A 14,271-nucleotide genomic window follows, 5' to 3' on the forward strand; every position below is an offset into this window, starting at 1 on the left:
TTTTGGTAGAGACGGGGTTTCTCCATGTTGGCCAGGCTGGTTTCGAACTCCTGACCTCAGGTGATCTGCCTGCCTTGGCTTTCCAAAGTGCTGGGATTATAGGCATGAGTCACTGTGCCTGGTCCATCACAGAGTCTTGACTTTGTTCACCTCAATCTCCATCTAATTCATCCATTTTCTCCCATCTCCTCCACTGCCTACCCCTCCAAATTGTCCCAGTCTCCCATCTCCTACTGCTGATAGCCCTAGCAGGCTTCTAAGGGTGACAGAATGAATCCCTTTCCTCTGGGAGGCTGGGGAGACTCTTCCCACAAATGCTCTGATGCGGTTCCTCGGGGCTCCCCATCTGACACAGAACCACACACTCACCACACAGGCTGGTCCCCACAGAATGAGAAAAGGCAACCAGGACGAAGCTTCCAGCAGCACAAATCCCACTGACGAGAACCCGGGGGCTGAGGGGGTGAGAAGGGAAGGGAGGGGGAAGGTCGGTCTCTACTCTCAGCATCTCAGCCATCCCGGCCTCCCCTTTCTCAGCTCCTGCCCACCCTGCCTCCCACTACCCTCACCCAGACCTGTAGGGCAGCAGGTGAAGGCCAAGAGGAGCCAACAATTTGATGATGAGTGTGGGGAGGATGTCCACCAGGAGCACAGCCTGGGACAGGAGAATAGAGTGAGACCGCAGAGCTTCCAGGGGACAACCCTCCCAACCACGTGGCCAAGGAGAGGCAGGAGCTGGCCAAACAGGCCTGCTACAAACACAGGCTCTGGAGTCAGGCACGCCTGGGTTCAAGTCTCAGCTCTGCCACTCCTTAGTTGTGTGTCAAGAGTTTATACTCTCTGAGCTTCAGTTTCCTCATCTGGAAAATGGGAATATCATAGCACCTAGCTCACAGGACTGCTGTGTGGCTTAAACGAGCTAATATATGCTACAGACAGAAAGGACTCAGAAACTATATATATATATATATATATATATATATATATATATATATATATATATATATTTTTTTTTTTTTTTTTTTTTTTTTTTTTTGAGAGTGAGTCTCATTCTGCCACCCAGGCTGGAGTGTAGTGGCTCGATCTTGGCTCACTACAACCTCCACCTCCTGGGTTCAAGTGATTCTCCTGCCTCAGCCTGCCGAGTAGCTGGGATTACAGGCGTGCACCACCATGCCTGGCTAATTTTTGTATTTTTAGTACAGATGGGGTTTCACCATGTTGGCCAGGCTGGTCTTGAACTCCTGGTCTCAAGTGATCCATCCGCCTCAGCCTCAGAAATTATATTAAGGTCTCAATTATTATACACATATATATATTTTTTAATTTTTTTCCTTAAGATGGGGGTCTCACTATACTGCCCAGGCTGGTCTCAAACTCCTAGGCTCAAGTGATCCTCCCACCTTGGTCTCCCAAAGTGCTGGGATTACAAGTGTGAGCCAGTGCGCCCAGCCCAGGTCTCAACTGTTTTAATCATGACAGTCCCAGCTGGGTAGTGAAGGGCTGGGAGTGGGGTCTATAGACCCACGGGCCCTGGGTCAGGCAAGGACCAGGTGAGATGAGTACGCACAGCCGTAGAGACAGAGTTGCAGTCAAATCGTGATGAGCTGTTGTGGGGCATCGGCGTTGGGCCTGGGTCCACCTAATGGGAGAAAAGCATGTCTTTCACCCTGGAGGCAGAGGGATAGACACACAGAGCCTGGCTCCCGTCCCAGCTCTGCCTTCACTTGAAGGATGGCTTTGGGTCAGCAGTGACTGACTTCTCAGGACCTCAGCGTCTCTGCATGCACAATGAAGAGGGGGTTTCCATATGAGTCTCACACTACTAGACCACAGGCCACAGATGGCCCTGTAAATGGACTTTGTTTAGATAACACATTCAAGAGCTTTCTTTTTTTTGAGATGGAGTCTCACTCTGTTGCCCAAGCTAGAGTGCAGTGGTGTGATCTTGGCTCATTGCAACTTCCACCTCCTGGCTTCAAGCAATTCTCCTGCTTCAGCCTCCTGAATAGCTCAGACTACAGGTGTGTGCCACCACACCCAGCTAGTTTTTGTATTTTTAGTAGAGTCGGAGTTTCACCATGTTGGCCAGGCTGGTCTCGAACTCCTGACTTCAAGTGATCCGCCCGCCTCAGCCTCCCAAACTGCTGGGATTACAGGTGTGAGCCACTGCGCCCAGCCAGAGACTGGAAACTTTACCCCACCTTGTCCCACCCCCTCATCTTCCCACAGGGACTAACCATGGTGGTGGTGGTAGAGAGTCACTTACATGGCTCTGGTTTCCCGATGTCCTCTTGTGGCTAAGGATGTCGTGGGCGGCACTCAGCATCACCACATAAGAGAAGTTGTTGCAAAGGCTCAGCAGCCTGGAAGGAGCAGGACAGGTCTCAACTCCCTCCTCATCCTGCAGCCATCTGTAGCCTTTGTGCCAAACCTTCCCTTACCTGTGCCCTTCAATCAGCCGCCTCTTTTTTTCCCCTCCATCACCAGATCCCATCCTCATTCAATGTTGGGGTCAAAAATACAGGCTTTGGTGCTTGGGCAAGATAGTGAGACCCCCATCTCTACAAAAAATTTAAAAATTAGCCAGGTGTGGTGGCTTGCACTGTAGTCCCAGCTACTTGGGAGGCTGAGGTGGGAGGATTGCTTGAGTCCAGGAGTCAGAGGCTGCAGTGAACTGTGATCATGCCACTGCACTCTAGCCTGGGTGACAGAGCAAGACCCTGTCACAAAAATAAAAAATAAAAAGGAAGAGGCCGAGTGCAGTGGCTCACACCTGTAATTCCAGCACTTTGAGGGGCCGAGGCAGGTGGATCGCCTGAGGTCAGGAGTTCGAGACCAGCCTGACCAATATGGAGAAACCCCATCTCTACTAAAAAATACAAAATTAGCTGGGCGAAGTTGCACATGCCTGTAATCCTAGCTACTCAGGAGGCTGAGGCAGGAGAACCACTTGAACCGGAAAGGCAGAGGTTGCAGTAAGCCGAGATTGTGCCATTGCACTCCAGCCTGGGCTACAAGAGCGAGACTCTATCTCAAAAAAAAAAAAAAAAAAAAAAGGAGAGTGGTCACAGAGAGTTTCTGGGAGAGGCCTTGGAGGCTGGAAGTGAATCCAAGTCTGTGATCCCAAAGCTCTCTGAACAGAGTGCAGAGGTGTGATCTCAGCTCACTGCAATTTCCGCCTCCTGGGTTCAAGTGATTCTCCTGCCTCAGCCTCCTGAGTAGCTTGGACTATAGGCACGTGCCACTATACCGGCTAATTTTTGTATTTTTAGTAGAGACGGGGTTTCTCCATGTTGGTCAGGCTGGTCTCGAACTCTTGGCCTTAAGTGATCCACCCACCTCAGCCTCCCAAAGCCCAAAGTGCTGGGATTACAGCCCAGGCTGGAGTGTAATGGTGTGATCTTGGCTCACTGCAACTTCTGCCTCTTGGCTTTAAGCGATTCTCCTGCCTCAGCCTCCTGAGTAGCTTGGATTACAGGTGCCTGCCACCATGCCTGGCTAATTTTTTATATTTTTAGTAGAGACGGTGGCGGGTCGTGGGGGTGGGGGGGTTCTCTATGTTGGCCAGGCTGGTCTTGAACTCCTGACCTCCTGATCCACCCGCCTCGGCCTCCCAAAGTGCTGGGATTACAGGCGTGAGCCACCTTGCCCGGCCCCCATGTGGGTGTTAAAATGCCAATCGTAGGGGATTCCTGCATTCCCATAGGCTGCTTGACTTCACCGTCCCCACTGCCCCCACCACTGTGGCTTTGATTTTCCTCCTTATTCTGGAACCAAGAAGATTCTGTCTTCCCTTTGAGCTTAGCTACCTATTAAAAAAAAAAAAAAAAGCAGCACTCCTCATTATATTTTGCTTAGTGTATGCATGCATTTGGAATACAAACCTCTAGTACTTCTTTATGCTTGCATCTTGAACACAAGTCTCTGAGACTCCAAAAAAAATCCAGATCATCGGGTGCAGCATTTGTCTGCTCCCCACCAGCTGTTCGCATTGCCATAATCCCCTACCTTAAGCTTCAGCTAAAATAAGCTCTCACATGGCTGTAATCCTTGCCGTTCCCTATTACCTTTTTCCCAGCCTGCCTCATTCATCTTGGTTTCCTGCCTGTCTGAAGCACCTGAGCCTGTGACTCCTGGTGAAAATATCCTGCTGGCCAGGCTTGGTGGCTCACACCTGTGATCCCAGCACTTTAGGAGGCCGAAGCGGGTGGATCATGAGGTCAGGAGTTCGAGATCAGCCTGGCCAACATGGTGAAACCCTGTCTCTACTAAAAATACAAAAATTAGCCAGGCATGGTGGCTTGTGCCTGTAGTCTCAGCTACTTGGGAGGCTGAGGCATGACAATTGCTCAAACCCAGGAGGCGGAGGTTGCAGTGAGCCAAGATCGCGCCATTGCACTCTAGCTTGGGTGACAGAGCAAGATTCTGTCTCAAAAAATAGAAAACAAAAAGAACACATCCTGTCTTGCTGGGATCGGATCCATGTCCAAGTCATCTCTGTGCCCCTGCTCCCCAGCTGGGGGATGAGAAGGGTCAAGGAATGAGTGGGGAAGGAGGAGGAAGAGTGAATGAAGGGCTGTGGGAAGTGCTGTGATGGGTACTTTACGCATTCGGGGTGCAGAGGAAGGAGACACCCTTGTGGGCTCTGCCACTTTGGGGAGTCTCCCAGGAAGTTGAGGTTGGGACAGAGGTGTGCTGCCTCCCACCAAGTGCCCTGGAATCAGACTAGCTGTTTTTTTGTTTGTTTGTTTGTTTGTTTTGATGGAGTCTGGTTCTGTCACCCAGGTTGGAGTGCAGTGGTGCAATCTTGGCTCACTGCAACCTCCACTTCCCAGGTTCAAGCAATTCTCCTGCCTCAGCCCCTTGAGTAGCTGGGACTACAGGCACACACCACCAAGCACAGCTAGATTTTTTTTTTGTTTGTTTGTATTTTTAGTAGAGACAGGGTTTCATCATGTTGGCCAGGCTGGTCTTGAACACCTGACCTCAGATGATCCGCCTGCCTCAGCCTCCCAAAGTGGTGGGTTTACAGGCATGAGCCACTGTGCCTGGCCCAGACTAGCTGGGTTTATGTGAATCCTGGCTCCACCCCTTTCCAGCTACATGACTTAAGCTCTCTGAACTGCAATTTCCTGGTCTGTAAAATAGACCATGAAATAGTAATTCAGAAAATGAGGACATTATCAATGAGTCTTAAATGACACGTAAAGCATACAACAGTGGCTTAGCAAGGACTCAAGCATGAGCTCTTATTATTTGACATCTTATTTATTTATTTATTTGTTTTGAGACAGGGTCTCACTAGGCTAGGCTAGGCCAGGTTAGAGGGTAATGGCACAATCATAGCCCACCGTAACTTTGAACTCCTGGATTTCAGTAGTTCTCTCACCTCAGCCTCCCTAGTAGCTGGGACTATAGGCATGCACCACCACACCTGGCTGGCTAACTTCTGTATTTTTTGGTAGAGAAGGGGTTTTGCCATGTTGCCCAGGCTAGACTCGAGCTCCTGGCCTCAAGTGATCCTCCCACCTCGGCCTCCCAAAGGGCTAGGATTACAGTCGTGAGCCACTGCGCCTGGCCAAAAAATAATTTTTTTTTTTTTTTAAGAGATGAGGTCTTGGCTGGGCACGGTGGCTCACACCTGTAATCTCAGCACTTCTGGAGGCTGAGGCGGGTGGATCACTAGGTCAAGAGATTGAGACCATCCTGGCCAACATGGTGAAACCCCGCCTCTACTAGAAATACAAAAATTAGCTGGGCCTGGTGGCACACGCCTGTAGTCCCAGCTACTTGAGAGGCTGAGCAGGAGAATCGCTTGAACCCAGGAGGCGGAGGTTGCAGTGAGCCGAGATCACGCCACTGCACTCCAGCCTGGCAACAGAGCGAGACTCCGTCTCAAACAAAAACAAAAACAAAAACCTGAGCTGAGATCACACCAGTCACTGCACTCCAGCCTGAGTGACACAATGAGACTCCGTCTCAAAAAAAAAAAAAAAAAAAAAGGGAGTCACCATGGTTCAGGCCGGTTGCCCTGGCACTCAGGCAGGCAAGGCTACACATTCGAGGCCAACCTGGTCAACACTGATTAAAAAAAAAAAAAAAAAAAAGGAACTAATCAAATAAAGTCCACCCTCATCCTACTTCTAATCACCTTGGGAACCACACTGTGCTGAATGCATTACCCTCATCACCTCCAAGGAAAGCAAGAACAACTGCCATTTGAGATATGGGGAAACTGAGGGTTCAGAGAGGTGGAGTAACTCGTTCAACACTACAAAGCTAAAAAGTGGCAGCTCCAGGACTCACACCTGGGGCTATCAGAATCCAGATTCCGCCTCCCTTCACAGCAAGGTAGGGACTTGAAGATTGCAATCATAATCAAGTTTTCTTTTCTTTCTTTTTTTTTTTTCTTCCTGAGACAGAGTCTCACTCTGTCGCCCGGGCTGGAGTGCAATGGCACGATCTCGGCTCACTGCCACCACTGCCTCCGGGGTTCAAGCGATTCTCCTGCCTCAGCCTCCTGAGTAGTTGGGACTACAGGCACCCGCCACCACACCTGGCTAATTGTTGTATTTTTAGTAGAGACGGGGTTTCACCATGTTGGCCAGGCTGGTTTCCTGACCTTAGGCGATCCGCCCTCCTTGGCCTCCCAAAGTGCTGGGATTACAGGCGTGAGCCACCACACCCAGCCATGGCCAAGTTTTCTCTCCTTGGACCCCTCTCCCTCCCGGCTCAGGGTAGCTCACCTGGCCAGCAGCAGGGCAGGGATACCCAGCATGGACAGCAGGGTCTGCTGAGGGGAGAGGCCGGCCTGGGTGAGGCCCAGGTAGGACAGGGCCCCCAGCAGCCCAGCTCCCCCAGTCCCTGAGGACCACCAGGAGATCACGGCCCTGGGAAGGAGAACACAGGAACATTCAGGAGGACCTAGGCTGACCATGGGACAGCCTCTCCCCACACTCCCTGCTCCACCTGCTTACCTGGGGTAGAAGGCAGTGAGGGAGAGGAAGGTGACCTCCCCAAGGCCTGATGAGATGCTAGCGAAGACCACACCTGGGGGGAGGACAAGCACTGGGATGGTCACACCTCACCTTGCCACACTGCCCAGGCCTCTAATGTGTCTGGCCATGGCCTCCTCAGTATCAGCTCATAGAGGCTCCAATAGATCCCATGCATAGGCCAGGTTCCAGGTCTGAAGCAGAGCCCCACTCCCCTGCGTGTCCCTTCATGGAGAGTGGCACCTCCATCCACCCAGTTATCAGACCAGGGGCAGACATGCACCCTTGATGTCTCTGCCCCTTCATCAGTCTTTTTCTTTTCTTTTCTTTTTGGAGACGGAGTCTCGCCCTGTCACCCAGGCTGGAGTACAGTGGCGTGATCTCGGCTCACTGCAACCTCTGCCTCCCAGGTTCAAGAGATTCTCCTGCCTCAGCCTCCCGAGTAGCTGGGATTACAGGCTCCTGCCACCACACCCAGCTAATTTTTGTATTTTTGGTAGAGACGGGGTTTCTCCATGTTGGCCAGGCTGGTTTCGAACTCCTGACCTCAGGTGATCTGCCTGCCTTGGCTTTCCAAAGTGCTGGGATTATAGGCATGAGTCACTGTGCCTGGTCCATCACAGAGTCTTGACTTTGTTCACCTCAATCTCCATCTAATTCATCCATTTTCTCCCATCTCCTCCACTGCCTACCCCTCCAAATTGTCCCAGTCTCCCATCTCCTACTGCTGATAGCCCTAGCAGGCTTCTAAGGGTGACAGAATGAATCCCTTTCCTCTGGGAGGCTGGGGAGACTCTTCCCACAAATGCTCTGATGCGGTTCCTCGGGGCTCCCCATCTGACACAGAACCACACACTCACCACACAGGCTGGTCCCCACAGAATGAGAAAAGGCAACCAGGACGAAGCTTCCAGCAGCACAAATCCCACTGACGAGAACCCGGGGGCTGAGGGGGTGAGAAGGGAAGGGAGGGGGAAGGTCGGTCTCTACTCTCAGCATCTCAGCCATCCCGGCCTCCCCTTTCTCAGCTCCTGCCCACCCTGCCTCCCACTACCCTCACCCAGACCTGTAGGGCAGCAGGTGAAGGCCAAGAGGAGCCAACAATTTGATGACGAGTGTGGGGAGGATGTCCGCCAGGAGCACAGCCTGGGACAGGAGAATAGAGTGAGACCGCAGAGCTTCCAGGGGACAACCCTCCCAACCACGTGGCCAAGGAGAGGCAGGAGCTGGCCAAACAGGCCTGCTACAAACACAGGCTCTGGAGTCAGGCACGCCTGGGTTCAAGTCTCAGCTCTGCCACTCCTTAGTTGTGTGTCAAGAGTTTATACTCTCTGAGCTTCAGTTTCCTCATCTGGAAAATGGGAATATCATAGCACCTAGCTCACAGGACTGCTGTGTGGCTTAAACGAGCTAATATATGCTACAGACAGAAAGGACTCAGAAACTATATACATATATATATATATATATATATATATATATATTTTTTTTTTTTTTTTTTTTTTTTTTTTTTTGAGAGTGAGTCTCATTCTGCCACCCAGGCTGGAGTGTAGTGGCTCGATCTTGGCTCACTACAACCTCCACCTCCTGGGTTCAAGTGATTCTCCTGCCTCAGCCTGCCGAGTAGCTGGGATTACAGGCGTGCACCACCATGCCTGGCTAATTTTTGTATTTTTAGTACAGATGGGGTTTCACCATGTTGGCCAGGCTGGTCTTGAACTCCTGGTCTCAAGTGATCCATCCGCCTCAGCCTCAGAAATTATATTAAGGTCTCAATTATTATACACATATATATATTTTTTAATTTTTTTCCTTAAGATGGGGGTCTCACTATACTGCCCAGGCTGGTCTCAAACTCCTAGGCTCAAGTGATCCTCCCACCTTGGTCTCCCAAAGTGCTGGGATTACAAGTGTGAGCCAGTGCGCCCAGCCCAGGTCTCAACTGTTTTAATCATGACAGTCCCAGCTGGGTAGTGAAGGGCTGGGAGTGGGGTCTATAGACCCACGGGCCCTGGGTCAGGCAAGGACCAGGTGAGATGAGTACGCACAGCCGTAGAGACAGAGTTGCAGTCAAATCGTGATGAGCTGTTGTGGGGCATCGGCGTTGGGCCTGGGTCCACCTAATGGGAGAAAAGCATGTCTTTCACCCTGGAGGCAGAGGGATAGACACACAGAGCCTGGCTCCCATCCCAGCTCTGCCTTCACTTGAAGGATGGCTTTGGGTCAGCAGTGACTGACTTCTCAGGACCTCAGCGTCTCTGCATGCACAATGAAGAGGGGGTTTCCATATGAGTCTCACACTACTAGACCACAGGCCACAGATGGCCCTGTAAATGGACTTTGTTTAGATAACACATTCAAGAGCTTTCTTTTTTTTGAGATGGAGTCTCACTCTGTTGCCCAAGCTAGAGTGCAGTGTGTGATCTTGGCTCATTGCAACTTCCACCTCCTGGCTTCAAGCAATTCTCCTGCCTCAGCCTCCTGAATAGCTCAGACTACAGGTGTGTGCCACCACACCCAGCTAGTTTTTGTATTTTTAGTAGAGTCGGAGTTTCACCATGTTGGCCAGGCTGGTCTCGAACTCCTGACTTCAAGTGATCCGCCCGCCTCAGCCTCCCAAACTGCTGGGATTACAGGTGTGAGCCACTGCGCCCAGCCAGAGACTGGAAACTTTACCCCACCTTGTCCCACCCCCTCATCTTCCCACAGGGACTAACCATGGTGGTGGTGGTAGAGAGTCACTTACATGGCTCTGGTTTCCCGATGTCCTCTTGTGGCTAAGGATGTCGTGGGCGGCACTCAGCATCACCACATAAGAGAAGTTGTTGCAAAGGCTCAGCAGCCTGGAAGGAGCAGGACAGGTCTCAACTCCCTCCTCATCCTGCAGCCATCTGTAGCTTTTGTGCCAAACCTTCCCTTACCTGTGCCCTTCAATCAGCCCCCTCTTTTTTTCCCCTCTATCACCAGATCCCATCCTCATTCAATGTTGGGGTCAAAAATACAGGCTTTGGTGCTTGGGCAAGATAGCGAGACCCCCATCTCTACAAAAAATTTAAAAATTAGCCAGGTGTGGTGGCTTGCACTGTAGTCCCAGCTACTTGGGAGGCTGAGGTGGGAGGATTGCTTGAGTCCAGGAGTCAGAGGCTGCAGTGAACTGTGATCATGCCACTGCACTCTAGCCTGGGTGACAGAGCAAGACCCTGTCACAAAAATAAAAAATAAAAAGGAAGAGGCCGAGTGCAGTGGCTCACACCTGTAATTCCCGCACTTTGAGGGGCCGAGGCGGGCGGATCGCCTGAGGTCAAGAGTTCGAGACCAGCCTGAGCAATATGGAGAAACCCCATCTCTACTAAAAAATACAAAATTAGCTGGGCGAAGTTGCACATGCCTGTAATCCTAGCTACTCAGGAGGCTGAGGCAGGAGAACCACTTGAACCCGAAAGGCGGAGGTTGCAGTAAGCCGAGATTGTGCCATTGCACTCCAGCCTGGGCTACAAGAGCAAGACTCTATCTCAAAAAAAAAAAAAAAAAAAAAAAAAGGAGAGTGGTCACAGAGAATTTCTGGGAGAGGCCTTGGAGGCTGGAAGTGAATCCAAGTCTGTGATCCCAAAGCCCCCTATGTCAGGGCGGGGCACGGTGGCTCACGCCTGTAATCCCAGCACTTTGGGAAGTGGAGGCAAGCGGATCACCTAAGGTCAGGAGTTCCAGACCAGCCTGACCAACATGGTGACATCCTGTCTTTACTAAAAATACAAAAAATTAGCTGTGTCTGGTGGCACGCGCCTGTAATCCCAGCTACTTGGGGAGCTGAGACAGGAGAATCGCTTGAACCTTGGAGGTGGAGGTTTCGGTGAGCCGAGATTGTGCCACTGCTCTCCAGCCTGGGTGATAGAGTGAGACTCTGTCTCAAAAATAAAATAAAATTAAAAAAAAAAAAAGCTGGGCGCGGTTGCTCACACCTGTAATCCCAGCACTTTGGGAGGCCGAGGCGGGCGGATCACGAGGTCAGGAGATCGAGACCATCCTGGATAACGCGGTGAAACCCCCATCTCTACTAAAAATACAAAAAAATAGCCGGGCGTGGTGGCACGCGCCTGTAGTCTCAGCTACTCCGGAGGCTGAGGCAGAAGAATGGTGTGAACCTGGGAGGCGGAGTTTGCAGTGAGCCAAGATTGCGCCACTGCACTCCAGCCTGGAGGACAGAGAGAAACTCCGGCTCAAAGAAAAAAAAAAAAAAAAAAAAGGTTCAGGCCCGGCATGGTGGCTCATGCTTGTAATCTCAGCACTTTGGAAGGTTGAGGTAGGAGGATCACTTGAGGCCACGAGTTTGAGACCAGCCCAGGTCCCATAGTGAGACCCCCATCTCTATAAAAAAATGTAAAAATTAGGCAGATGCGGTGGTGCACACCTGTAGCCACACCTACTTGGAGGCTGAGGTGGGAGAATCACTTGAGCCCAGGAGTTCCAGGCTGCAGGGAGCTGTGATTGCACTACTGCATTCCAACCTGGGCAACAGAGCAAGACCCTGTCTCAAAAAGAAAAAAAAATAAGATAAAATAAAATAAATTAAAAAAATAAAAATTTTAGTAGTGATGCATTTATTTAAACGTTCATTAGGAAAACGCTGGTTTTCCAAGTGGAGTCGTGATTTAAAGTTTTCTTTTTAAAAATATGTGCATTAAAAAACGTTAAGGCTGAATTGGCTGGAAGAAAAAAGTAAATAATCCTACAGGTGGTAGGTATGAGGATCTTGCTAAATCCGGAAGGTGATAAGGAGTGAAGTTTGGAAATTTTACATGCTGCCCCCGGGGCAAACCAGTGGATTCAGTAAATATTTCTGGGTTCAGCTCCTTTGCGCAGCTTAACTCTTTCTTCCCCCTTTCCTCCGGTCACTTCCCTCTTCTCATGCCATTGTCACTTGCTGAAGTCTCAGGCCACTCACCAGAAGCGCACCGCGTTCTTCCAATGCGCGCCCTGATGGTCCAACAGAGGGAGCCGGGGCTCCGGGACGGTCTCCTCCCCTGGGAGAGCGAGAAGAGGGCATGACCCCCACCTACTCTCAGGTGCACGACCGCTCCATGCGTGTCCTCCTGGGGCCGAGTCAGCTCTCATTCCCCTCAGGTGGGCTGCGAGCCAGAGGTGGTCGTTCCATGAGGGTGGGCGGGAATACTCACCCTCGGAATCCGAAAAGCGCCGCCGCGAGCCTGCACAGCCTCCCATCGCATCAAGTTCAGGTCCCCCGAGGGTCCAGGGTCATAGAGTGTCCAAAGGGGGCTCCCACGGGAGGGATGAGGGTCTGCGACAGGTGACAAGGATCAACGCCCGATTGCCGGTCCCAGCTCCGCCTTGTCTAGGGCACTCGCGCCCCGCGATCCATCAAGAAAGCTGGGGGCTCCATCTCGAGCGCCCTACGACCCACCACGCCCCACCCATCGTACTCTGCCCCCGCCCCGTCTACAGCAGGGACCCTGAGGCCTGTACCTTTAAAAGCAGCAGAATGTTCTGCACTATGCAGAGGCCGTTTGTCGGATCACGTGACAGCACCCGCGTGTTCCCCCATCACGTGCTCAGAGGTTTTCCCTACTTCCGGGTCCTCTCTGTCTTCGCTTTGGGCCTTCTCGGCTTCGGAGCGTGAGAAAGGGAGGGGCTGGAGAACCCTGGAACCGCAGGTTTTAAACTGGAGCAGGTGGGAGCAGCAAGCAGAGCCGTGACCTTAGATCAGTGGCGCCCAAGACCGAGACAGTAGCCTGCCAGCACCAGTTATGGCTGTGGGAGGCTTCAGCTCCTTTCCTTCAGCACTCACTTGCCAGAAACAAATATGGCCACCTGCCTACTCCCTTTTTTTTTTTTTTTTTTGAGGCAGGACTGTTTCTGGTTGCGAACAAAGACGACCAGCTTCAGGTCATTCTTATCCCCATCTGTTGACCTTACAAATTGTTTTAGAGACCTAAGTAAACATAACACTCATCTAAAGGGATTTCCTGAATGATCTATTGGCAGTATCCAAGATGTTAAGAGATCCCTATTTCCAAATTATCCTAGAACCAAAAAATATCACAGCACTTCAACCCCTGGTGTTACAGATGAGAAAACCAAGGTACAAATATATATATATAAAACAAAATTAGCCGGGCATGGTGGCGCATTCCTGTAGTCACAGGTACCTTGGAAGCTGAGGTGGGAGGATCACTTGTGCCCAGGAGGTTGAAGCTACAGTGAGCTATGATCACGCCACTGCACTCCAGCCTGGGTGACAGAGTGAGATCCTGTCTCAAAAAAAGAAAAAGTAAAAAATAAAATAAAATAAATATATATATATGAAAAAAATTGGAAAGTTGCTGACAATCATTCATACAATGTTAGACCTAAAGGTGAACTTAGAGACCTGTATGGTGATAAGAAATAGAGCACCAGAGGCAGGGAGCCATTGGGTTGGCTCCAGGCTGCTGCAGGATTCCTGCCTCCATCAAAGGTGGTGCTTAGACCAGATTTTTTTTTTTTTTTTTTTTTGACAGGGTTTTGCTCTGTTCCCCAGGCTGGAGTGCAGTGGCAGGATCTTGGTTTGCTGCAACCTTGACCTCCCAGGCTCAGGTGATCCTCCCACCTCAGCCTCCCGAGTAGCTGGGACAGCAGGTGCGCACCACTGTGCCCAGCTAATTTCTGTATTTTTTGTAGAGACTGGATTTTGCCACGTTGCCCAGGGTGGCCTCAAACTCCTGAGCTCAAGCAATCCACCCACCTTGGCTTCCCAAAGTGCTAGGACTACAGGCGTGAGCCACTGCACCTGGCCAGACTAAATGATTTTAAGGCCTAAGATTCTGATGCTGTGATTTCATAGAATTGCCCTAATTGGAATAGGAAAGTGGGGCTGGGGAGGGGAGAAGGAGGGTATGGGGAAGAGAAGTAGAGCAAGGTCACTTTATGTAGTTCCAAATAAGGAATCATACCCTTACCTTCTTCTAGGTGGAAAGCGGCATCCTGCATTCTCTTCTTGTCCTTGGCCTCATCTCTGCTATGGGCTGTGCCACCTCTATATGCTCTTTCTCACCACCAGGCCTTCAGAATGCAGTTGGAAATGTGCCCTCTCATCTGGGCGTGGTGGCTCATGCCTGTCATCCCAGCACTTTGGGAGGCCAAGGTGGGCAGATCACCTGAGGTCAGGAGTTCGAAACCAGCCTGGCTAACATGGTGAAACCCTGTCTCTACTAAAGATACAAAAATTAACCAGGTGTGGTGGCACGCACCTGTAATCCCAGCTACTCGGGAGGCTGAG

The 14,271-nt window shown here is 51.0% G+C and overlaps 1 protein-coding gene across 10 annotated transcripts in view; it reads right to left on the reverse strand.

Annotated features, from left to right (window-relative positions):
* Window positions 1-13,012, reverse strand: part of LOC117978920 (uncharacterized) — a 35,620-nt gene extending 22,608 nt beyond the window's left edge. For 5 of the 10 annotated variants that reach the window (XR_010110219.1, XR_010110218.1, XR_010110220.1 and 2 more), the window contains exons 1-11: window positions 11,941-12,471; window positions 9,745-9,841; window positions 9,047-9,118; window positions 8,065-8,144; window positions 7,859-7,944; window positions 6,981-7,053; window positions 6,750-6,893; window positions 2,270-2,366; window positions 1,571-1,642; window positions 576-655; window positions 370-455 (exon numbers count right to left, since the gene is read on the reverse strand). Coding sequence is in view for 7 of the 10 variants with exons in the window: in XM_063597464.1 (XP_063453534.1) it covers window positions 370-455; window positions 576-655; window positions 1,571-1,642; window positions 2,270-2,366; window positions 6,750-6,893; window positions 6,981-7,053; window positions 7,859-7,944; window positions 8,065-8,144; window positions 9,047-9,118; window positions 9,745-9,841; window positions 11,941-12,218 (1,165 nt within the window). In the remaining 3 variants the exon portion in view is untranslated. Of the gene's footprint in view, window positions 1-369; window positions 456-575; window positions 656-1,570; window positions 1,643-2,269; window positions 2,367-6,749; window positions 6,894-6,980; window positions 7,054-7,858; window positions 7,945-8,064; window positions 8,145-9,046; window positions 9,119-9,744; window positions 9,842-11,940 lie in introns of all 10 variants that reach the window. The other 5 variants (XM_063597459.1, XM_063597463.1, XM_063597458.1 and 2 more) reach the window with 3 other exon arrangements.
* Between the last annotated feature and the right edge of the window lie 1,259 nt (window positions 13,013-14,271).

This window comes from Pan paniscus, chromosome 18, assembly GCF_029289425.2.
Source record: "Pan paniscus chromosome 18, NHGRI_mPanPan1-v2.0_pri, whole genome shotgun sequence".
Lineage (NCBI taxonomy): Eukaryota > Metazoa > Chordata > Mammalia > Primates > Hominidae > Pan > Pan paniscus.